The sequence below is a fragment of the Crinia signifera genome, chromosome 5 (assembly GCF_055691185.1).
Source record: "Crinia signifera chromosome 5, ASM5569118v1, whole genome shotgun sequence".
In the NCBI taxonomy this organism is placed as follows: Eukaryota; Metazoa; Chordata; class Amphibia; order Anura; family Myobatrachidae; genus Crinia; species Crinia signifera.
Window position 1 is genome coordinate 221,814,596 of NC_139221.1, and position 24,312 is coordinate 221,838,907.

The 24,312-nt window shown below is 41.8% G+C and overlaps 1 protein-coding gene across 1 annotated transcript; it reads left to right on the forward strand.

The window, feature by feature from the left end:
* The first annotated feature begins 50 nt into the window (after positions 1 to 50).
* On the forward strand, positions 51 to 16,592 carry CTNNB1 (catenin beta 1). The gene is made up of 16 exons (XM_083188568.1): positions 51 to 305; positions 7,888 to 7,937; positions 8,300 to 8,527; positions 8,614 to 8,867; positions 9,412 to 9,650; positions 10,350 to 10,551; positions 11,552 to 11,696; positions 12,142 to 12,245; positions 12,337 to 12,675; positions 12,868 to 13,026; positions 13,539 to 13,658; positions 14,127 to 14,277; positions 14,643 to 14,764; positions 14,846 to 14,906; positions 15,133 to 15,360; positions 15,668 to 16,592. Exons 2-15 carry the CDS (start codon positions 7,925 to 7,927, stop codon positions 15,339 to 15,341), a joined length of 2,346 nt encoding a protein of 781 aa, XP_083044694.1. The 5' UTR covers positions 51 to 305; positions 7,888 to 7,924; the 3' UTR covers positions 15,342 to 15,360; positions 15,668 to 16,592.
* The last annotated feature ends 7,720 nt before the right edge of the window (positions 16,593 to 24,312 follow it).

The window sequence follows — 24,312 nt, forward strand, 5'->3', positions numbered from 1 at the left end:
AGTGTTGGCGGAAGGATACACCGAGGCTAGACGAAGAGTCCTAGTATAAAACCACAGTGTGCGGCGCCATTTTAAGCCTGTGTGTCGCTGCGCTGTGTGGAGGGTGAGGTTCGAGGTGGAGCCGCCGGCCGAGGACGAACTAACGCTGGGATTAAGCTAAATTCGAAAGCCGTGAAATAAGATCATCTTTCCGGTACCGCACCGCCCGTGGCGTGACTCCGGAAGGCGGGACGGGGATTACGGATAACGGGGTTGGTGGAGGAGGAGGAGGCCAACACCGGACGGCATTGTGACCCGGGCACACGGTGCGTATATCCCATTCTATGCCGTACTCCGGCGGACTATGAGGTGTGGGTGGTGCCGGCGTGTAATGGCGGGGCGCCTGTCCCATGGAGCCGCAGCAGGGGGCACAAGTGTGGGTATGGGGGTCACAGTGCCTGTTACTGGGCTGGCATTGCTGCTGGCCAGACTACACCCAGCCTTTGCCCGCTGTGCCCGGCGCTGTGTAATGCTGATGCATTGGTTCTCTCTGCCCATTAGGTGTTCTCTGCCGTGTTTGTGTGTGTGTGATGCCCCTGGTTTGTGGTTGTGTGTAAATGGCAGTGCAGCATTTGCCGGGGGCACCCCTGACTTCTGTGCCCCTTCTAGTGTATTGCAGCTGTTCCTGCTGCTGTGCCTGAGACTCCTAGCACTTGCCTATTGTCTGCTGTAGTACATAGGAAACCTGATCTCTAGCCCTCGTGAAACTCCTGTAGTTCTTTTAAAATGGCTTTATCTAGGGCGGAGGTGCAGACAAGTCAGGCTCTCCCCTCCCCCTTCTCTTATACAGAGTTCCCTCTGCTACAGACAATACACAAGTTTGTTTTTCTGGAAACCTGCATGCACCTCAGCAACCATCTATCCGCAGCATCTGGGGCTTGTCTGTGGGAAACTGTTTATGTAGAATCCAGCTAGAACCTACACCTAATGTAGTATGTAAACGGACTAGTGTGCTGGCATTGCTGTCGTATACCTAACCAGAGGTTCCAACCATACATCATCTAGGCTGCTCTAATTGTTGCAGGACATAAGTTGTATCACTGGTACAACAGAATACCGTCACTATAACTAGAACCTTTTGTATTGTGTGATCTGTTTCCTTCTAGCACTAAATATTCGTGTTTCACAGTACAGCAGAATAACTGCTAGGTCTGTACTGCAGAAGCATTTACATAAAACCTAGTACAGTGTAACCTTTTAATTAAAATCTGTAGCCGTTTTCTCAGAAGGGTGGTCTTGCTTGCATACATTTTCCTTTCCCTCCCAGAAGTATGCAGGCACTGATTGGATAAATGGTTGAGCTGGAATGTGACAGTCCCAGGGAGGAAATGGGGCTTGCTCTGAAGGAACAGTAGGCTTGTGTATCTCTTGCATTTGTTCAGCCAGTTTTCAGTAACCTATAATAAACATAAGCGTCTGGCAGGGAAACCAGAACCTAGCATTTCCCTGCTGCCTGCCCTGACCCCACCCCCAAGTTGTATAGCTGCACAAATGGTGGTGAGGGCTGGAACTTATACTATGCAAGTTTTCTTAATGAACAAACTTGGTTTGTTCACACTTCATTTTATTGTTGCTTCGTATACAGTATAGTCTTGTTCGGCTTGAACGTATTGCCTAAAGCTTTGTCCAAATGCTCATAGGTAGGTCTAGTTAACTGTTGTCAATGATGAAACGAGCAGTGTTGAGAAGTGATTATGTGAGCAAAGTCATCCCTAACTGCTGGATGCAGCCTTGCTGAGCACTTTTAGACCAGATTGTCACGTAGATTTCTTCTGGGGTTTTTTTTTTTTCGATTTTGTTTCTCGCTCTATACCATGTTTAAACTTTTTAAACACAGTGCTTTCAGCATTTAAAAGTAATGTTCATAAACTCTACTAATTTAAAGTCCATTGGATTTTATTTACATATATATCTTTAGACTCAACATTCTTGATTGTTTCATGCAACCTCCATAACTGAACCTTAGTAACATTTATTGTGCTTCTGGTGTCAAAGCAACAGTGTCCTCTTGTCACTGGTTTCAACACTCTTATTACTTATGCTTTGCCATGGTGGTTAAGTGAAGACATCTAGTGCGGTGTTTTGATGCCTTTGTTCGTAAATGGGTGTCTTAGAAGTTGATGACTAGTGGAATTACCAGTGCGAGGGTGCTATGCGCACTCCCACGGGCATCCCAACGCACAGCACAAAGTCTGTGCAGCCCATGCTTTTTGACCTAGGTCCCGATTGACTTGCATGTGATTCGATCTAGTTCAAAATGCATGAGAATATTGTACCATGTATAGGCACCTTTACTGCTTATAGGGCTTCTGTTGTGTGGCTCATGAGATGGTCATTCCTTCTGGCACTACATTGGCATCAATTCGGAAGCTTCACATATGAAGTTGGGCACTTGTCAGACTTCAGTACGCACAGATAGCGTGTACACACAGGAGTGACTTTAGTATATGCAATGTTGATTGACTTCATGGGCAGTGCCGCACGTTAAACCAAATGTTTGTCACTAGGGAGCACGAAATCCCCAAAACACTGATCAATGTTGGTGATATGTTACAAAGCGGCATATCCTGATGACCTTGCTCCAGTAAGGCTACTCCTTGTTTGGCTAGGGCTGCTGACAGGGGTACATATGGTCTCTTGAGCGGCTTGTCATTGACGCTCATTGTTATGCTTGTTGCCTGGGTACAAACCTTTTTTAACTGAATTACTTTACTGTTATGTATTACATTGACTTAACAAAACCCAAAAGTGACTTGCGAAGTGTTCCATTTGACCAGCCATTGGTGATAGACTAGAACTTTTAAAAATAACCAGTCGTGTGTTGCTGATAAATAGACACTTCAGCATGGTTTTTAGTGATTGAGCTATGGACTTGTAATGACTATTTTATTGGGTGTGTATACTTCCTCAATGCGTCTCCCCTTGATAAATCCCACCATTACCAAACAATAATTACAATAAATTGTTAGTTCAGACTGAGAAATACATTGGTGGCTTTTAAAATGAGATGTAGATAATCTACCTGCTCAGGTGCTGTCATCTCTGTATACCCAGCCGCCAATGTTCTCAAATCCTCTCATTTTGATTAACCCTAGTGTGACAGCCTGGGCCAAGTAGCCACACTAAATGATATGGGGTGCTGCATAACAGTAGAACATAAATACCTAAATTCACCGCCCACACAATAAATGCAAAATCTGAAGGTATAAATTTCTGGCTAAAGTGACAAACTGATCCAAGGAATTACCTACTGGTGGCTTTGAAAACATTACATGCAATGAAGTTAACTATAAAAAGGTGTACTAAAATGGCTTGCTTCCCCCACCATCACTACCATCAACATGCTTGAATTCTGTACATTGTTGTGCACAAGCACCTGTCTTTTCAACATGATTGCCACCCTAAAGCTGCTGGGGGCAGGATTGCATATGATACATTGTATGGTCCTTTTGCATACAATGTATCATGTGATCCTAGCCAGGGCTGCAACAAATATTCTTGGCAACCTGTAGTACCTGTGATTTCAATGAGAACGCGCCTCAAATTTCAATTGCATGATGACGTGCAATGTTGCATATTTTCATGTGATCAATCGTAGCAATGTGTTGGCATTGCATTATTGTAAGGGGGACTTAAGCTTTGATTTGCTACTTGGCCTCTGTATGCAATGCAAATATGCGTAGATATGAGCCCAATAAATGCTTTTTATTTAGTTTCTTATATCGCGCAGCAGATTCCGTTGTGCTTTACAGTTGCAAACCATGATAGGACAAACTGGGCAAGAGACAGACATGGAGGTAGCAAGGCCTGCTGCAAGCTTACAAAACACTAGGCAATGTTGACTGCTGCTGATATAGGGAACAATATCTGGCACGGGTGGTTTGTCGTTTAGTGATTATGCCAGGACCCGCTGAACATGCAGGTATATGTTCGGAAGACTGCTGGTGTTAAAGATGCATGGGAGTGTTCCTTGCTAATGTTGGGTGTACACACTAGAACCATGATTTTCAACTTGTGCACACCGCAGAATATACTAAAAAAACACTCCATCCGACACCCACAGGGAAAATAACATTGGCCTCTACAGGGGAAAAACAAACTCCTTGCCCCTCATATGCAAAAATCATACTAGTCCTCTTGGGTAAAAAATAAAATATATTGGCCCCCACATGAATGCAAGAGTGAATAACAGTTGAACTGGTGGTGGACATCTCTAGATCTGGGGGGCACACTTGAGAACATCTCCAGGCATACTGGTGTGCCTCGGCACAGTGGTTGAAAAAAGCTATACTAGAAGAAAAAAAAAGCTTTCTGAGCTGTAGCACTCTTGAGTGCTACCTTTTTTATTATATCGTCTAGTGTGTATGGGGGGCTTTAGTGAGTTATGAGCTGTGCCCCTTGGTATTTTTTTTTTTTTTTTTTTGGGACTTATTGCAGTTTATATAGAGCTGGAACAGTATAAAACTTTGCTAGTGCGTTATCCTTTCAATATTACATAATACAATTTAAATGCAGTGTTTTGAGCTACAAATGTTGTAAATATTTAGTGAGACTGATTTTTATAAAAAACAGGATTTTTATTTAATGGTGTGTACACACGGTAGATATTGCGTGCTATGCGAGTTCCAAAACTATCGTATCGGGACTCGCATGGCATGCACGCAGTGCCACAATTTTGACTATATAGTGCAGATCTGCTCTATATATAGTCTTGGCTGCCCTCTCTATTTGACCGCCGACTTTCACTCACACGGTGGAGCGCGCATCGGGCTTGCAAGCCCTAAAAAAAATACAATCATCATGCGCTATGGCTTCTGATGTTCACTATATCGGCAACATTGGAAGCCATATCGCACAGTGTACACACTATAAGGGTGATTCAATTTATCATTTTGCTGAAATATTCTGCTGTGCATCACTGTAATGTATGGAATTGCTAGTTCTCGTGCTTGCTTCTGGTGCAAGGAGAACATTACTTCTCTTCCACCCAGCAAAGGCAGCCACTGCACTGAATTCAAATAACCCCAAAGGTTCCACCACCTGCTGTGAACAAACATTTACAAAAATAAAACTATAATTTGTTCTAAAGAGCTTTAGTGCTGTCTGATGTCCAGCAAATGGGTTCTAGGAATATCCTATATGGAAGGTGGTGTTTTTTCTTTGTCTTCCTGCAGTGACTAATCTTGGTGGATTAAATTGCGGCATTGTTTGGTCAACAGTATATACGGTATTGGTGCACATGCTGTAATTGAATCATTAACATTGGCATTCTTGTTGCCAGAAGATATTTTGGCTCATTCATAGTTGTACATAATAAAGGGTACTACACTTAAATCTAATTTGTAGTGAAGCATATTGTAGTGATGTCTTTACAAAACAGTCTGTTGGATGCTCCTTTACAAGAATATAGTAATTTTCCCATACTTAAGGAGGCAATTCAAATAAAGTGCATATTAGCATACACATCGCTGTAGCGGCTTTTCTTTGCGCCCCATATAAGTGTGCATTGAAAGTAGTGATGAGTGTTTTGTATATGGTCAAGATGTAAACAGCAGAGTCAGTGTTTCCTGGTGCATATCGCTGAATTAATTTGACCCCCAACAAAATGTTATCTGTCCAGGCTGGTGAAACAAACTATTTTAAACACTGAATTCTCATGAAGTCTGAGGATTTATTTAAAATAAACATTTGTTAAACATATGTAGTTCTGTCACATCCCTAGCCAGCAAGTTTATATTGAACCATTTAAGCGGTTCATAAGTAAATCATTCGAACTGAATAAAATATTTGTGTAATGTGTAGCCACAACCTCAATGGAATAGCTCACTCATCTATCTGGGTATGGCTAGCAGCTATTGAAAGAGCATTCCTTTGCTACATTTGTGAAAATTGCAGACTTTGGCTGGTGTAATTCTCAGTGTTAGCACAATTTTGCAGCTATCTGACCTTGTAGAATTGTGCTTCTCAAATCCAGTAATTGAAACACTAACAGTGCATGTTTTCCAGGTCTCAGTACAGAATAACTAGTGAAGTTAGAGCAACTGTGAATCTCTTAATGTCAGTCCGTAATACACTTGCGCTCCAGCAAGGAGCTATGGGAGAACATTCACTGTTGGTGTGGTCCAAGGTCTGGATTTAAGAATCTCTCCAGACAAACTCAACCCAATAATTGCTGTATCTAATGCAAAGTTTTATTGCTTTGATCAGGTGCAATGTTTCTGGGGTTTTGCTGTAATACAAGTGTAATAAGGCAGCGCTTAAAAAAAAAAAAAATGTCATTATAAATGCAAACTACCTTACCAAGGGCAGCAGTGGGCACTACAATTTGTTTCCCCTTCAGCCACCTGTCTTCCCCCTCACCTCAGAGACAGACACCCAGTGTCAGCAGCTGCCAATGTGTAGAAGATTCCTGCACAGAGGAAGCGCACATAGCTGCAGCAAATAGCGGAGCAGCCACTCCGCATATAACAGCCAACGGTGCCCCCACCACTGATTAGAGCTGGGGATCTCCGGCAGGTGCGGGAAGGGAGGAAGCTGCAAAGAACTGGGTTTACCTCATGTGGCTGCAGTGTCAAATCTTATTGAGAGCTGGGCACAGGGAAGCCGCACACAGGATGCAGACAAGAGGCGAGCTGGGACACGCCACTGCATCTAATCTCTCCCTCAGCAGGCCAGAATTTAGTCGCCAGACAGGAAAATATGGTCGCCGTGGTGACCTGGCGCCCGGGGTTGGTCGAGTCCTGTCATAAAGTATCAATTGCCAAAAACTGCACTAACCTAAGGTCAAACTAAGTGCAGGCACGAAGATTAAAATGCTTTTATATTTAAAACCAGGGGTTTTGTATGCGCCTTGGCTGAGACCGCTTCCAGACTGATAGCTTCGTTTGGCTTATTGTGAGGTCAGCAACATCACTGGACACGTGAGCAGTGATAGCCCTAGATGAGAATCTCCTGGTGCCTACTCTTTCCTGTATGGCAAACTGGTACTGGGTGGCATCAACTCTGGGGGCTTGTTAGGATTCCTGGGTCACTGGACCTAGGTTAACCCTTGTCCCTTGAATATCTATATCTGCATCAACTTTTTAAAAGGGGTGCTAGAGTTACAGTGGCAGTGATTCCCGCTACGGCTCTGTGTAGAATTATTCTCCCTACTTTGCATTGGTTTTCTGAGTCCAAACCTCTCTTTACGATAAGAGGTTTGTGTGAATGTACAGTATGTGGCTGTGCTACAGAATGGCTTAAGTGGAGTTTGGGTAGGGGCTGAAAATGATTAGATAGTATTATGCAGTGCTCTAGAGACTGTGTAGGCACAAAATAAAAATGTTACCAAATTTAATTACAGTAACGATTACTACAATATTTTCCTTGTAAAGCGGTTTCTCGGCCTGTACCAAATGGCTGACGAACCAGTTTCCTCTGTATTCTGGCTGTCTCCTTAAAGAACGGATTAAGGTCAGGGAGTGATCAGGTTCTGCCCAGTGTTTCTTACATTGATGTCGGGGGGGGGGGGGGGTAGCGGCTATACAATTTCTAATGGTTTTTTTTTTTATTTTTTCAAAACCAGTTGGCTGGCATGCATGCTCTAGTTTGGCTTTCTGGCAATCTGAAAAACCTACAAACTCCCAAGTAGATGCAGCATTGGTAATCACTAATAACTGACTAAAGTGTTTTGTATTGTGCTGCAAAGCCATAACTGCCAGCAAAATAAGTATCACATGGTGATCGGAGACTAGTGTAACGTGTTTGCTTGGGTTACCACCAGAAAGTCTAGCTGCCCAATTCTATAGTTGACTGTCTGTATTTCCTCGGTTTACTTTATTTCTGAAGTATTTATTTCTTTTCTTGTAGACTTGTAAAGCCCAGACTTTTCTCGGAAGACTGAAACATGGCAACTCAGGGTAAGATATTTTTTTTTTTCTATGGGTCAGTAGGCCATTCTTGTATAACCTAGCCTTCAGTGAAGACCACTGTAAGGCGAGAAACCTCTTCATAACCTTTTTGTTATGTTCACAAGCTTATCTGAGGCTTCAACAAATACAGAATTTGCATTTGGGGGGGTGGGGCTGTGCTTCGCTTCCTATATAACTTTTACTACGTGGACAATTTAAGCAATTTCATTTGTTGTTCCCTGCACTGGTAAGGTATGCCAGTAAGTCACTAACTTTAATTAAAGCCATTTCAGAATTTAATAGAAATGTGTGCAATAAGTTTTACCCTCAGACATTTGTGTTCTACAGCTTTTCATTTCTTTCTCCTATAGCGGACTTAATGGAGCTAGACATGGCTATGGAACCAGATAGGAAAGCGGCAGTCAGCCACTGGCAGCAACAGTCTTACCTGGATTCTGGCATTCATTCTGGAGCAACCACAACTGCCCCATCTTTGAGTGGTAAAGGAAATCCAGATGACGAAGATGTGGATACATCACAAGTATTGTATGAATGGGAGCAAGGCTTCTCCCAGCCTTTCACTCAAGATCAAGTAACAGGTACAGGTGCTATCTGGCATGCATTTTCAAACCTAATTCTACTGTGTGCTGGCAAATCTAAATTTTTGTTTTTTTGTCTTTTGAAGACATCGATGGGCAATTTGCAATGACCAGAGCACAGAGAGTGCGTGCTGCCATGTTTCCTGAAACGCTAGACGAAGGCATGCAGATCCCTTCCACACAGTTTGACTCTGCTCATCCCACCAATGTGCAGCGCTTGGCTGAACCGTCACAGATGCTAAAACATGCTGTGGTCAACTTGATAAACTACCAAGATGATGCTGAACTGGCTACTCGGGCTATCCCAGAGCTGACAAAGCTGCTCAATGATGAGGACCAGGTATGGTTTTAAATTGGCAAAAAGGGGTTGGTATTGCTGCGCTAAATGAAGTATGCATGGTTTTACATGGAAAAATAATTATACTAAAATAGACATTGTCATAAGTCAAGGAGGGGTGCATGTATCAGTGTTAATAATCACCCGTTATCCACAGTTGGAGCATGAAGTAGTGACTGTCCCAATAAGCTCCTTGGGGTGTGTAGAGGGATATGGGGTTCCTGGGTGGGTTCCGGTTAAGGTTCCTTGAATCAAGATGTGGTGAAGGATATCCTCCTCTAATTTAAATATTGGGAGTTGGTTTGGCACAGATGGTAAAGAGAAATTTAGTGGAGTGGTGATGGGTGCGATACAGCACTGATGGGTCACTGGCGCGTTTAACAATTTAAACCTTCTGGTAGGGTATTGATCACCTAATAAATGGGAAACTTAATGATGGTACATAACTTTGTCTATAATCAACTCCTAATGTTCTATATACACTGAAAATGGAGCCTGGAAACCTTGTTCCAATATTTGTCATATAAGTAGTGCTTTTTCTCTTTAGGTTGTGGTTAACAAAGCTGCTGTCATGGTTCATCAACTATCGAAGAAGGAAGCCTCCCGCCATGCTATCATGCGTTCTCCACAGATGGTGTCTGCAATTGTTCGCACAATGCAAAACACTAATGATGTTGAAACCGCGCGTTGCACTGCTGGAACTCTTCACAACCTCTCACACCATCGTGAGGGCTTGCTGGCTATTTTCAAATCTGGAGGCATTCCTGCCTTGGTTAAAATGCTTGGGTAAGTTTATTTCTTATTTTAATTTGCCAAGCTACTCATGAGTGACCTTCAGACATTAAATGGATGTGTAGCAGAATCTGGCAGGCCTCTCTGAGTTTACATGTGTTAGGTTTCCTGCTTAACATGCTTGCTTGAGAATCGATCACTAATTCAGGGCTTGAACATTATTGTTTCTTAAAAGCTAGGTTGAGTGTAGTGCCGCATACTTCATTCTCTGCCACAGGGCTTTCCTCCCCACAGTTACCATGCGCAGTAATGACAACAGCTGGGAAGAGCTGTGGACAACCCACCTGGCTTTCTCAGGGCTGGTGTGTGACTCCTCTACCGCTGCCGCTCCTGGTTGGCTGCCGAACCACAAGCTCCAACTGGCTTGTGAGTCACAAGTTTTGAAATGGCTGCACTGCATTCCTGCTCTGCTACAGCAGGGTGGGTTGTCCACCACTCTGCCCTGTGCGATTTGCTTCCTGGCAAATGTGGCCACTGGCTACCTGGGCCCCCAGTTCTGTCGAGCCCTGCACTACTTGAATACCATGCTTGCTTTGTGAGCAGTAGATTCTTCAGAAGTACAAATCTGTGATTTTTGAGGGATTAATCTGCTCTCCAGTCCATTCCTAGTGTAGTGAAATGCTGTGGGAACACTATCATCTGCTTTGTGGGTACTCTGACATTTTGTTTAACAGCACGTGTGCACTTTTTCAGGTCTCCTGTGGACTCTGTGCTATTTTATGCAATCACAACACTACACAATCTTCTCTTACATCAAGAAGGAGCGAAAATGGCTGTTCGCTTGGCAGGAGGATTGCAGAAAATGGTTGCCTTGCTGAATAAAACTAATGTCAAATTTCTAGCGATCACTACAGACTGTCTCCAAATATTGGCATATGGAAACCAAGAAAGCAAGGTATTATGCTGCACTACTGTATTATAGTAAATGTAAGGCTATAATATTGTAGGCAAAACCTTAACAGTGATTTTTTTATTGAGTGCATAAAAGCGAACTACGCGCAAGTTGAACAAATCTGTGCCTTTTAAGGGCATGTTCGCGGCGCAACCTACTTGTGTCTATCAGTAACGGGTTAATATGAAGCAGTGTATTGATTGCAGTATTTGTCCATAGCAACCAGTAAGCATCTACCCATTTTTATAGACTGTAATTTATAAATGGTTGCCGTGGACAAATGCTATATACTATTTATTTTAGTAGTTGGAAGTGCTGACAAAGCCAGTCAAAGTAGGTGGGGGATTCCATATCCAGACCCTGGAGCAGTTACATTGCTCATGAGTGAACAGGTGCTGGCACTTAAGCTCTACATGGCTAAAAAGGAAATAAAATGAACTAGTCCCTTTTACAAAGACCATTGCAACTTTGCACTTGTCAGCATGTCTGACATTGTAGTATTGCTGTGACATTTGTTTAGTTGCTGGTTTTGTAGACCTATAGTTATGTGAAATATGTAAATGCTTGACTGCGTTGCCAGGGGATGCCACAGTTATGGTCTTATAACTGGTGATCTAATGGTTATGTTCATGTTTTGCATTGTGACAATGTGTTGGTTTCATAGTGACTCCTGTTTCAGGTGAAGAGAAAATCTAAAGCCACTTGTGGCCCTTGCATTGTACAGTATGGGTAACAGACTTGGAGCTTAGAGGGCCCTCATGCAAGCTTACAATCTATAGTTACAGTAGTTTTATCACTTTCTCCTACTGTAAAGTGCAACGGAATCTGCTGCGCTATATAAGACTAAAATACATAAATAACTAAATGCCATTCTGAAACCTTTCTTTCCCCCTCAGTTATCTGGTATTTTCCACTATGTATGTCACATAACATGTAGAGGTTTTGTCCAAAAAAATGCAGCATACTCTTATTGGTCTTCAGCAGGTTTCTTTCTGTCTTCTAGTTGATTATCCTTGCAAGTGGTGGACCTCAGGCATTGGTGACCATAATGCGGACTTACAGTTATGAGAAACTTCTGTGGACAACAAGTCGCGTGCTGAAGGTTCTGTCCGTCTGTTCCAGTAATAAGCCTGCTATTGTTGAAGCTGGTAAGTGTGTAACATGTACAACCCTATAATATGTGGGTATGATAAAGGTCAATCATTGACACTTTAGATAAGATTGTAATCAAATCTGCGTGTAGTTCTCCTGAGCATATTTCACCCTATTAACATAGAGAATTGAATCTAATGCAGTCTTCCTGCATCAAAGTTGAACTGTTATTCCAAATAGAAAGTTATTATATTTTAAACTGAACTAGTGTGTATGTAATTGGCTACATTGTGATTTATAACTACACAAATGTAGGATACATAGTGCTGTAAACCACTTCCCTCTAGTTGAAGTAGGGGGACTTCCGATGTACACACTTCAGGTATGGTCATTGAGATTTATACAGTTGCCTTCTTAAAGCAATGGTAAATGTACATATGTGCTAAGAATTGCACTTTATTGTCGTGAATTTGCTGTTAAACCTCTTGTCATCCCCTCTAGGTGGCATGCAAGCTTTGGGATTGCACCTCACTGACCAGAGCCAGCGTCTGGTTCAGAATTGTCTCTGGACTTTAAGGAATCTATCAGATGCAGCAACCAAGCAGGTACACTAGAATGATATCCGCTTTTGAAGTAGTTATTGAATTCCTGGTTGCTTGGTAATAATTTTTCTTTCTATTTTTATTTACATTACAGGAGGGAATGGAGGGTCTTCTGGGAACCCTGGTTCAGCTTCTTGGCTCAGATGATATTAATGTGGTAACCTGTGCAGCTGGTATATTGTCAAATCTCACATGCAACAACTACAAAAACAAGATGATGGTCTGTCAAGTTGGTGGTATTGAGGCGCTGGTGCGCACCGTTCTCCGTGCTGGTGATAGAGAGGACATCACAGAGCCTGCTATATGTGCACTTCGTCATCTTACCAGTAGACACCAGGAAGCAGAGATGGCCCAGAATGCAGTGCGGCTCCACTATGGACTACCTGTGGTGGTGAAATTGTTGCACCCACCGTCTCATTGGCCACTTATTAAGGTACGTAGCATAAATGTGGATTTAAGCCCTGGTGCTGGTGGGTTTGGTTACTACATTTCTGTGGTGCTGGTGGGAGGAGGGTGCTTGCAGTCAACTGCTATCATTTATTGTCTTGCATGGTAAAGCGTTTTGTTACAGCATGCAATTCATAAGCATAATGCCTAATATAAACTCAACTTTTTTTTTTTTCAGGCAACTGTGGGATTGATCCGTAATCTGGCTTTATGTCCAGCTAATCATGCACCACTGCGTGAGCAAGGTGCTATTCCAAGGCTGGTTCAGCTTCTGGTTCGTGCACACCAGGATACACAGCGGCGCACATCCATGGGGGGGACACAGCAACAGTTTGTGGTATGTAATACTTTGTGGCTATTTTTCTAATCGCGTGCAAGCTGGGTTTAAGTCTCTTACTATTTCCGACGGGTGGAACACCATTAATGCAATCTTTCAGTATTGCTTTAGTTGGGAAGACCTAACTATTGCTGTTCAGGCTGCAGCATAATCATTTGCACCTGGTGGGGGGATTCACTTGTCTGCCGCAGCCTCCACTGGGATTCTGAACTAATAGCAGCCAATTGGCACCTGGGCAAAATCGAATTGCTCCCATCAGCACACTTCTTGCAGCCTCCAGAGGTGCAAGAAATGTATGCAGTCTGGTTTGTGCATTGACTCCAGAAGGGTCTTTTGCAGGGCTAAATCAACTACTTCTGGGCTGGTCAATACTAATGGGCACCTAATTGGAGCAAACACTTGCCCAGCAGGGGTGCATAGAACCATTCGGTTGGCCCCTTATTTCCATATATAGATGGGGGAAATTTTCCATCCTACAAGAGTTAAAATCTTGCTTGCTTTTCCTATTTCAGGAGGGTGTACGTATGGAAGAAATTGTTGAAGGCTGCACAGGAGCTCTGCATATTCTGGCTCGTGATGTCCATAACAGAATCGTTATACGGGGTCTAAACACCATTCCGCTCTTTGTACAGGTAAGTGTTGTGCTGTTTGAGCTTCTGACTAGTCTAAGGGTGTCATAAGCCAGGAGGGCGGCGTTTGTTGGATGCAGCCTTGCGAGTGAACCAGAATAAGGTCCTAGCAGCACAGATGGTGTAATGGTTAGCGTTACTGCCTTAGAGCACTGAGGTCATGGGTTTGATTCCCACCATGGCCCTAACGGTGCGGAGTTCTCGTATTCTCCCCGTGCTTGCGTGGGTTTACTCTGGTTTCCTCCAACAATCCAAAAATATACTAGTAGGTTAATTGGCTTCCAACAAAATTAACCCTAGAATGTCTGTGTACATGTGGTAGGGAATATAGGTTGTAAGCTCTACTGGGGCAGGGACTGATGTGAATGTTCAAATATTCTCTGTAAAGCGCTGTGGAATATGTGTGCGCTATATAAGAAACTGAGTAAATAAAATATGTAAAAGGGATTTTTTTTTTTTTCTTTCTCTTAGCTGTTATACTCTCCAATTGAGAATATCCAAAGAGTAGCAGCAGGTGTGCTTTGTGAGCTGGCCCAAGACAAGGAGGCTGCTGAAGCTATTGAAGCTGAAGGTGCTACTGCTCCACTCACTGAATTACTTCACTCACGGAATGAGGGAGTTGGTAAGGATCTGACTTCAAATGACCTAAATAAAAATGTTTTGATCGGTGGGGGGGTCTAGTAGGAGGAGAAGCTGGCTTTGGGGAGGGGGGGGGGGGGTTGTGTGCTGGCTTGCTGTGTGGGGTTTGTCCTCTGAAAAATGAGCAATTCTGATCCTTTAAAACACCGGAGAACTCTATTGCCAAATCTTGGCTGGGGTATAGAGATCATAGATGGGGCTGCTATTGGTGAGCAGATGTGCTTTTTTTTGTTTTTTTTTGTTTTTTTTGGTCTAGACTGCATGTAGCTACTGTAACTATTGCATCTATTTTGCATTAATTCTTGTGAAAATATTTTTGTAAATTCTTTTTATAAACTTCTCCCACAGCAACATATGCCGCAGCTGTCCTATTCCGTATGTCTGAAGATAAGCCTCAGGACTATAAGAAGCGTTTGTCTGTCGAGCTTACAAGCTCGCTTTTCAGAACTGAACCAATGCCTTGGAATGAGGTAAACAATGTTCCTTATCTGAAATCCTAAACAGTCTCCATTTGATTAAAAACTAAAAGAAAAACTTCTTGCCACTTTCAGGCTGGCGATCTTGGTGTTGACATTTGTGCCCAAGGAGAACCACTTGGTTACAGACAGGATGGTGAGTCTGGTTCTGTTTCCCTCTTGTTCCTGAATACTGAACTTCAAATCTTTTCAAAATGGCTTATATGTTCTGAAATGTTATAGGATGTACTGTTAAACATTAGCACCGTTTTGTGAACGGTCCTTCCTAGACTGGTATTATCTTGTCAGGGATGGTCTGTGGCCTAGTACTAGGATTGTTTTAGTTTTCCATTCCAGTAGTGTAACGCACATTCTGTTTCCAGACCCCAGCTACCGCTCTTTCCATGCTGGAGGTTATGGGCAAGATGCAATGGGAATGGACTCAATGATGGATCATGACATGGGAGGACATCATCCTGGAGCAGAGTATCCAGTTGACGGACTTCCCGATTTAGGCCACGCTCAGGATCTTATGGATGGACTGCCACCTGGTGACAGCAATCAGCTGGCCTGGTTTGACACTGACCTTTAAATGTATAATATATTTTTTGGTAAGTATATAAAGAATTTCTATATATGACATTTAAGATAACATTGCTTTTTTTGACAGTAATAATGTCATTGTAAAATAAGTGTAATTTCAAGGCATTTATACCAAACACAATTCTGTGTGCACAGGGCAGCGGCTGTGAGACTATTCCGCAAAGCAACAGTGGGTGCAGAGACTGATGTGTATTGGTTAGAAGTTGTGATGTAATAAATACTATGGCACCGTATATAGTACAAAGTAATGTATTTATATTTTGTTAAAATACTACTGGCATCTTACCTAGTGTTTGTTTGGTTTTCCTTTTACAGTTATCGTCAGACTGAATTTGCATTGTGATTGGCCTGTAGAGTTGCTGAGAGGTCTCGATGGGTGGGCTGGTTATCTCAGAAAGTGCCTGACACACTAACCAAGCTGAGTTTCCTATGGGAACAATGGAAGCTAACTTTATGTTCGGGGTTTTTTTGGATTTTTTTTTTTTTTTTTTTTTTTCTGGTTGGAGGAACAATACCAATGGATTTTGGAAGTGACTCATACATCAAGAATGCACAAGAATAGTTCACAAGCTGGAACTTATCAAAAAAACACTAGCCTTGCTTGTTTAAATGACTTCTTTTTTTTATTTTTATTTTTTTTATCTCTGTAATGGTACTGACCTAGCTTGCTTTTCTTAGTAGTTAGATTTTTTTTTATTTTTTTTTTTCCTTTCTACGGTATTATTTTAAGTCTCTGTAGTGTTCAGTTAGTGCATATTGCTAAGCCGTTTCTAATTTTTAAGGATCAAGTTAAGTGTAGAACACTAATCCATAATCACTCTAATTGTATCCTGAATAAAGTGGAACATTGTGTAGCCTTTTTGTATAAAACATAGAAAAATAGAAATGGTCCAAATAGTTTTCTTTTAATATGCTTAAAATAAGCAAATGGATCGATTTTTGATCAAAGCTTTTATCTGGGATATGTCTGGGTAGGGGCCAGTAAGAACTTATTTGGAACCTGTATTGGACAGTTTACCAGTTGCCTTTTATCCCAAAGTTATGTACTCTGAGGCCACAGATGCTTAATGAAAAATCCCATCATGAAATGGCTCAGAAGAATTAAAGTGGACTTTTAATGCATTCTGCTGTGTCAAGTTATTTTAAGCAAGTCCATGTGCAATGGGTTTCTGTGGTCTTAAGGAACGAACCTAAATGTTTGTAAATGGAATGAACAAAGTAAAGTTATTTTTTAAATTCAGATGTGTGCATTTTGAGCAAGCGTCTCATTTGTCTGGACAATGCTTCAGTGTCTGCAGTGTAATGAGCACTTTATTTTGTGGTTGTCGATGGAAATATGTGGATGTTTTTCATGACACAAGGTCTTATGTCAACGTTAAAACCATAATATTGGGAGTCACACTTCAACTCTTTTGGGACCCATAGGTACATAGACATTTACATTAAGTTCTAGTATAAATTTATTCAGAAGTGAAAATTGTTACAAAAATGTTTCACTTACAATTTTTCCAATTTTGGGGGGAAAATTTTAGTTAAAAAAAAAAATTCAGCAAATGTTGACTATATTCAATACAGGTAAATTCCCATGCAATAGAGATGTCTATGTGGGAGATGCAGAACTATTATCATTTTGTGGCTGTAGATCAATTATGGGAATTGGTTTTAAATATTGTTTCTACTGTCTACAAGCACTTTGGTCATTGAGTCTCGATCTATGTTTACCAATCTCTGGAAACCAAAATCCCATCAATTCACCAAAAAGCAAACGAGTACAACGGTTGAGTATACAAAAGGATGCATCAGAACTCTGTGTGTAGTTCTACTCTCACCCACCATCAAAATTGGACAAGGATTCTTGAACACCAAGAAATGGCAGCAAGATTATAGAAATGCACTGTCTAGTTGTTCTTCAATCTGCCATGATTAAACCAGAAGCAAGACTACGATCTGCCATGATTAAACCAGAAGCAAGACTACGAAGTGTCTCGTGCAGGGAATGAAACCAGATTACCTTTTCTACAAAAACAATTTATTTTATTTTTTTCCCCCACCATTCCAAGAAAACCCAACAGTTATTTCATGCAACTCTGTCTAGGGTATATGCTCCCTCATTGTGCATGCCTCTGCTGATGGTAGCATCTATCTGTGTTACGGGGCTGTAGAACACCTCGGCATACCCTAAAAGCAATACTCTGGCAGAGCATGTTGGGATCTGTAGTTCCACTGCAGCTGGAGGGACAAATGTACACCTAAAGAAGTGCTTCTGTTTTGGCTATGCTGCTGCAGTTCAAGCCTCTTTCCCAAAGTCATTGCTGTCTGATTCTTTGCATCAGTGTCTGAGTCTATAACCATAACCCATATGGTTTCCTAGACACTGTACAAATGTTAATTTTTAGTGAGTCAAAGTAGTTGAGTTACTAAATCTCTTTTTTGTATAGTTTGGAAGATGTTATGTGGTGCAATACTTGGGACTGTACTAGTCAATAGACATGGAACACAGCAAAGGCCCAGAGTCTAACGCATGTTTAAGTGCAGCTATTTAAAAAAAAAAAAAAAAAATTTTAAGACCCTAGATTGGCATTTTATATTCTGCAATTGTTTGTAGGCATAGAAAATTAGGCTGTATAATCAAGATCTTTGTAATTTTTGGCTTTAATGTAATCATTAACTGCTGGCAGAGAGTGACACTACATCTTTCTCACACATGCACAAACACAAGGTAGCAGACTAGCTTTAAAAACATTTGTTTAGTATTTCATATACATAACGTGATATTCCAGCTTTATTTGTCTACCAATTTCATTTAACCAAATGATAAAGGAGACTTAGTGAAGGGGTGGTTTCTTTTTTTTTTTTTTTTTTTTTTTTTTGTTTAGTTTAGATCTTGTTCACTCTGTCCAGAACAGAAAATGTAACATTGTGAAACTTTCTAATGCCAGAAACAAATGTGCAGTCTTTGTAATCATCTTATGAGGGTGTTTGTAGAACAGTTACAGCTTGGGGTCTTATTCAGTTAGCAGCAGTAATTAACTAGTGATTAGTAGGTTGGGGCTTTTTTTTTTTTTTTTTTTTATCTGCCAACGGCACTTAAGATGGATTTTGGTTTGTGACTGATAAAGGCTGGAACAGGAATCCATGGCTATTGGCCTCATTGCAGGGGTTTAAAATGTGTGTAGTTATCACATGGTTGAGATCATTTGGTCTACAGCAGGGCTGAGCAACACCGGCCCTCCAGATGTTGATGAACTACATATCCCAGCATGCCTTGCATCCATTTCAGCATGGCCACATAGCAAAACTAATGCAAAGCATCCTGGGATGTGTAGTTCATCGTCTGGAGGGATGGTGTTGCCCAGCCCTGGTCTACAGCATGATGGTTGACATGGGTATAGGTTGAAAGGTTGTTTGACAATGTCTAGGGCAACATGTGGTTTGCCACTTTTTTTTTACCTGAATGTCAACAGTCGACATGGACACTGTTTAAAGTGCATCGCTTGCTATGCATCGGGCACACTTATTCTCCCACCATGCCCTAGTTGATGGTAGGGCATGAAACGCTGCCTGTCTGCTCAAAAAACTGAAACCTTTTGGCTTGAACTCATGACCATTAGACCTAGAACCATGTCGACCTAATGACTGTCAACCATCATGCTGTAGACCAAATGACGCATTCCTTATCACGGTGAAGAAACCGTAAGCCCCATACACATTACATCACTTGTTAAAAGATATTGTTTAGAAGGGTCCTGAGTGCTATCATTAAAAGTACTCAAGGCACACTAAAGTGGGCCACATACAGAAAGATTTATGTCTGGTGGGAGCAATGGACAATCAAAATTTACTTCCAAATGCTGGAAAAACAATTGTTTGGATAGATTTATTAAATCAAACGTCTTGAACCAATTTGTCTGAATGACAATTGTCTGCTTTTCAGAATTTAGGAGCAACTAGTTGATTGTCCTTTGCTTCCATATGTTACTAGATTTTTGTTCCCACCAGATTTACAGATAAATCTTTAGGTGTGTACCCAGCGTAACATTTATGGTTTTAAGGCTTACCATACGTGGACACAGGTGATCTAATGAATTAAATCAACCAGCCAGGTGTACCAATTATCTTCTCGGTCATGGATACACACTAATAAAGGGGCATACACACAGGGATGGTAATGAGCGGTCCGGTCATAGATCGCATGGCTTTGCCTATGAAAAAAAAAAAAGGCAAGGCACCGCTAAGTGCCCTGTGATGTGTGCTGAGCGATCATGTTCGCTCAGCATGGAGGACGGGGTTATCTTGTGGTTATGGGGTTTTGGATTATCTGCCCAATCTTTGTAGTTGTGACCAGAATCTGGTAATGTGTAGAAGCAAATGACAATTGACCATTTGCACACAAATGCCAGAAAATAGGCAAAAAAGGGTAGTTTAGTTAAATCCATTTGATTAACCTTTGGTCAGGTGCAATGTTCAAAGCCACGTAAACCGGCGCAGTGATCCTATTACGCATAAATTGAAAATAATGGGTTTATAACCAAAACATTTATTTTCGTTCCTGGTTGTTAATTTTGTTCACTGTGGAAGGTTGCCACAAAACTAGAGATGTGTGTGTTCGGTTTGACTCTGTTCTCAAAACCAGATCGTGTTGGTGGTCACATGTTTTGGATAGCCAATATGTTCCTAATTTGAGAACCGAGTAAAACCTAACCCGCACATCTCTAGACAAAACTGACCTATAGGCTATCAAACATCATTACATAAGTGACTGCTGCACAGCTCTGATGAGTGCTGTCAACTCAAAAGGGAAGGGGTGGAAAAATTGTGAGCTGTGCCTATTAGATCAGTTGCACCTGATAAAGGTTAGCCAATTTGTGTGAATGGCCATTTTTTTTTTTTTTTTTGGTCTGTTTTACACTAGTAGGAAATAATTGTAATTTCCTCCCACCACTGTCACTGAGGCAGGGATACACTGCTGTCAGTCAAGGGGAGATGTGCAGCTGGCAATGACAGCATTAGTTTAAGGTAGTGTTAAATTCATGGCCCTCCAGCTGTTGTGAAGCTACATGTCCCAGCATGCCCTGCCACAGTTTTAGCAATCCATTATATAAAATCTTTGGCAGGACATGTTGGGATGTATAGTTCCACAACAGCTGGAGGGCCATTAGTTTCACACCACTGGTTTAAGGCATTATAGTATACAGCATTATGGACCTTATTCATATGAAACTCAACAGTCTACTCTTGTTCCATGTGAGAAATTGCCAAAAAACTGAATATTTCCTACAATAGTGTGAGAACAGCTCAAATGGGCTCTAACAAGAGTAAAAAGAGAAGTGGGAGGCCCGATACACAACCAAGCAAGGAGACAAGTATATTACAGTTTCTAGTTTGAGAAATGGACACCTCAGGTCCTCAACTGGCAGCTTCATTAGATAGTACCCACAAAAGGCCTTTGTCAACATCTACAGTGAAGAGGTGAATCCAGGATTGTTGGCATTCTAGGCAGTGGTAAAAAAAAGCCATATCTGAGACTGGCAAATAAAAGTAAAAGATTAACGCGGGGAAAAATAACACAAATATTGGGCAGAGGAAGATTGGAAAAAAGTGTTGTAGACATACGAATTGAAGTTTGAGGTGTTTGGCTCACACAGAAGAACATTTGTGAGATGCAGAACAAGTGGGAAGATACTGGAACAGTACCCAACGTCATCTGTCAAGCATGGTGGAAGTAATGTGATGGTCTGGGGCTGCTTTGGTGCTGGTAAAGCGGGGGATTTGTCCAAGGTAAAAGGGATTTTGAATATGGAAGGCTACCACTCCATTTTGCAATGCCATACCCTGTGGACAGCACTTGATTGGAGACAATTTCCATCTCCAATAGGACAATGAACCTGGAGGTGCTCCAGGAAGCATGAGGTGAAATTTCTTCAGATTGCATGCTTTCGTCAGAGAATGCAATCTGAAGAAATTTGACCTCATGCTTCCCGGAACATCTCCCACAAGTTGGATTGGCTTGATGGGCACTTCTTATGTACCATACGGTCAAATAATTTGATGTTTTACGTGAAAACTAACTTTCATTTGAAAAATAAGTCAGTTTTCATATAAAACACTAAATTGTCTGGCTTACCCCAAACATGCGAATGCCCTGAATTACTGGGTGTACCCACAAAAATGGTTGCGCTCAGGAAATGCAGGGTATTTACATGCAAACCCCCACCCCGCCTTTCTCCTTCCCGCACAGCAGCTCTGTACATGCGAATGACCGAGCAAATTAGAATGACCCACTCAGGTTGTTGACTTTCAGAACCTCTAAACATTCTGAACTGTGACTACAAATATTACACCCATCTGAGCTGCAGAAAATATATAACAATACTGTAAGCAAGACCTCTTCAAGTCAGCTTTGGTGTCGGAAGAGGAGTGGTCTATAGAGAATGAGTACAGAAACATGCGCTCCCATAGCCAGTGGCCCTTTGATGTTTTCTTAAAAAATGTCTATTGTTGAATTTGTAACTTTGCTAAATATGGTTAAAGATGTATGAAGCCAGCTGGATTAGAATGTACATGAAAACATGTTCATTGTAATTATATTAGACTGGAAAAACAAAATCAATCTTTTCATCTATTAAACCACAGAAGAATGTCACACATTCCACATTCATAAAATAACGAAATCACTGACTAAGTATAAGACAGTCCGCTCTGTTCGGCATAAAATGGCCCCGCTGGCTGCTATTGGCAAAACTCATTTAGCAAGCAGTACTTCCATTTCTGATTATCAAATAGATGTGTATCTAAAATACAGTTCTCTATCTGATACTTTTATATAAAATGTTAATGGGATGAAGCGTAGGCTCCATTTAGTGACCTTTTACAAATACAAGGCTGATGTTTTTGTTTTGCAAGAAACACCGCTTTCTCCCATTTTTAAAGATGACAAGTTCCCCACTTTGTTATTCAGCCTTGGGCCCATTCAAAGGAAATAGGGTGTTATTCAACTTTAGTTCTAAAATTGCCTTTACTCTAAATCAGTGACGTCAAACTCATGGCCCTCCAGCTGTTGTGGAACTACACATCCCATCATGCCCTGCCACAGATTTTATATAAATGCTAAAGTGAAGGATAAAAGGGTATGTTTTCTGATGCTTCTAAGCCATTGTGATGATGAGTGGGTTACACGGCTGCCTTTTCTGTGACTTGTGAGGAAATCATTTGATAGTCAGTGACCAACAAATGATTTGTCCTGCTAGCGGAGGCATGAAAGGGGTTGTGTTCTCGTTACACATCCCCTCGCATATTACTGAGGGGAATCGGCAGGGGTTCGGACAGGTGGCATCTCAAGCGAACATTGCAGCTTAGCGCGCCAAGCTGAATCAGGCACAATAACCTTACCTGTTGTGACAAATGGATGTTAGAAATAACTTTAATGTATGTGGAGTGTTCTCTCATGTGGTCTAATAACACAACTCTTCTTTGGGTCTGGAATCTTGGCAATTTCCCCTAGGCCATGTGCTCTCAAACTATCTTGCTCTGGGACCAGGTAAGAAAATAAAATATATTACAGGACCCCAGCAGGTTACTGCACAATGGCCGCCATACATGTGGTCAGCAGATCGCACTTGTGCAGTAGCATTTCACAGGTAATAGAACGAGTGAAGTGACTGCTAATACAATGAGGGAGGTAGTGGGTAATGAGGATGGAAGAGGGATGCAGTCAGGGGATATGGTCACTAGGTCAACATTGGGCGGACTACTGAAGGTCAACACGGCTTAGGTTTACATCTGAAATAGGGCTACGGTTGACAGAGTTTGAAGGTCGACACAAGCATTAGGTCGATGATGGCCAAAGGTTGACATGAGTTTTTCACTTTTTTTTTTTTTTTTTTAGCCAACATGTGCCGACTGTCGGAATTTCATGCCCTACCATCCACTACGGCATGCTGGGAGTATTTCCTACTGCTCAAAAGCGAGAACCGGGGATTGCTGCTGGGCATGACAGGAGTAGGCAGGGCAGAGATGGGCAGAGCTGCCTGAAGAATCCTCGGATCTCTATGCCAGTGATTTAATGAGTCTGTAAGAACAATTACATTTTTAAGACTCCTTATATCACTGGCTGAGAGATCACAGGGGTCATTAGTCTGACAGTCAGCAACCTGGAGTCACGGCCCCATGCTTAGATAGTCGGAACCCTCAGTTTGAGAACCCCTACTCTAGGCCCTGTCACCCGACCTCTAATCATCTCCAGAAATTAAATTAGCTGTAGAAGCATGCCTTGATGGTAACCATCTAAATAATACCCCATGTGATACCTACTGTATATCCAAACCTTCTGGTGTTAAGCTGTGTACACACTATGCCATATCATTATTGAAAAATATAGCTAACAATATTGCTTGTTTTCCAGACAAACGATGTAGCGCTATAACACAACAGTAATGTTAACGACAGCACTGAACATGCTGTCAATGTAGTCAGATTTGACTGATTGCTCGGGCAGCAGGATGCATCGTGAATGATATAGTGCAGTGATGGCTAACCTTGACATTCAGCTGTTGTTGAACTATACATCTCAGCATGCCCTACATCAGTTTTACAATTTGGGATGTGTAGTTCAAAAACAGCTGGAGTTTCAAGGTTAGCCATCACTGATATAGTGGGTACACACTAGATCAGTGGAAGCCAACCCTAGTCCTCGAGAGCTACCAACAGTTCACATTTTCCAGACAACCTAGCTGCTGCACAGGTGCACTCATTAATCACTGACACGTTTTAAAAGATCCACAGATGGAGCTCATTAGCTCACTTGTGATTCTGTGAGGAGACCTGCAAAACATGCACTGTTGGTAGCTCTCGAGGACTAGGGTTGGCTACCCCAGCACTAGATGATATGTACAATAATATTAACAACAATATCATTATTGTGCATATTGTTTGCAAGAATCATTGACTGTGTTGCCTGCTTT

Bases quoted from the DNA above. Each gene is read 5' to 3' on its own strand.
- CTNNB1 (XM_083188568.1), top strand. The intron at 8,528-8,613 runs GTACAGGTGCTA...TGTCTTTTGAAG, and splicing joins CACTCAAGATCAAGTAACAG to ACATCGATGGGCAATTTGCA. The intron at 11,697-12,141 runs GTAAGTGTGTAA...CATCCCCTCTAG, and splicing joins GCCTGCTATTGTTGAAGCTG to GTGGCATGCAAGCTTTGGGA.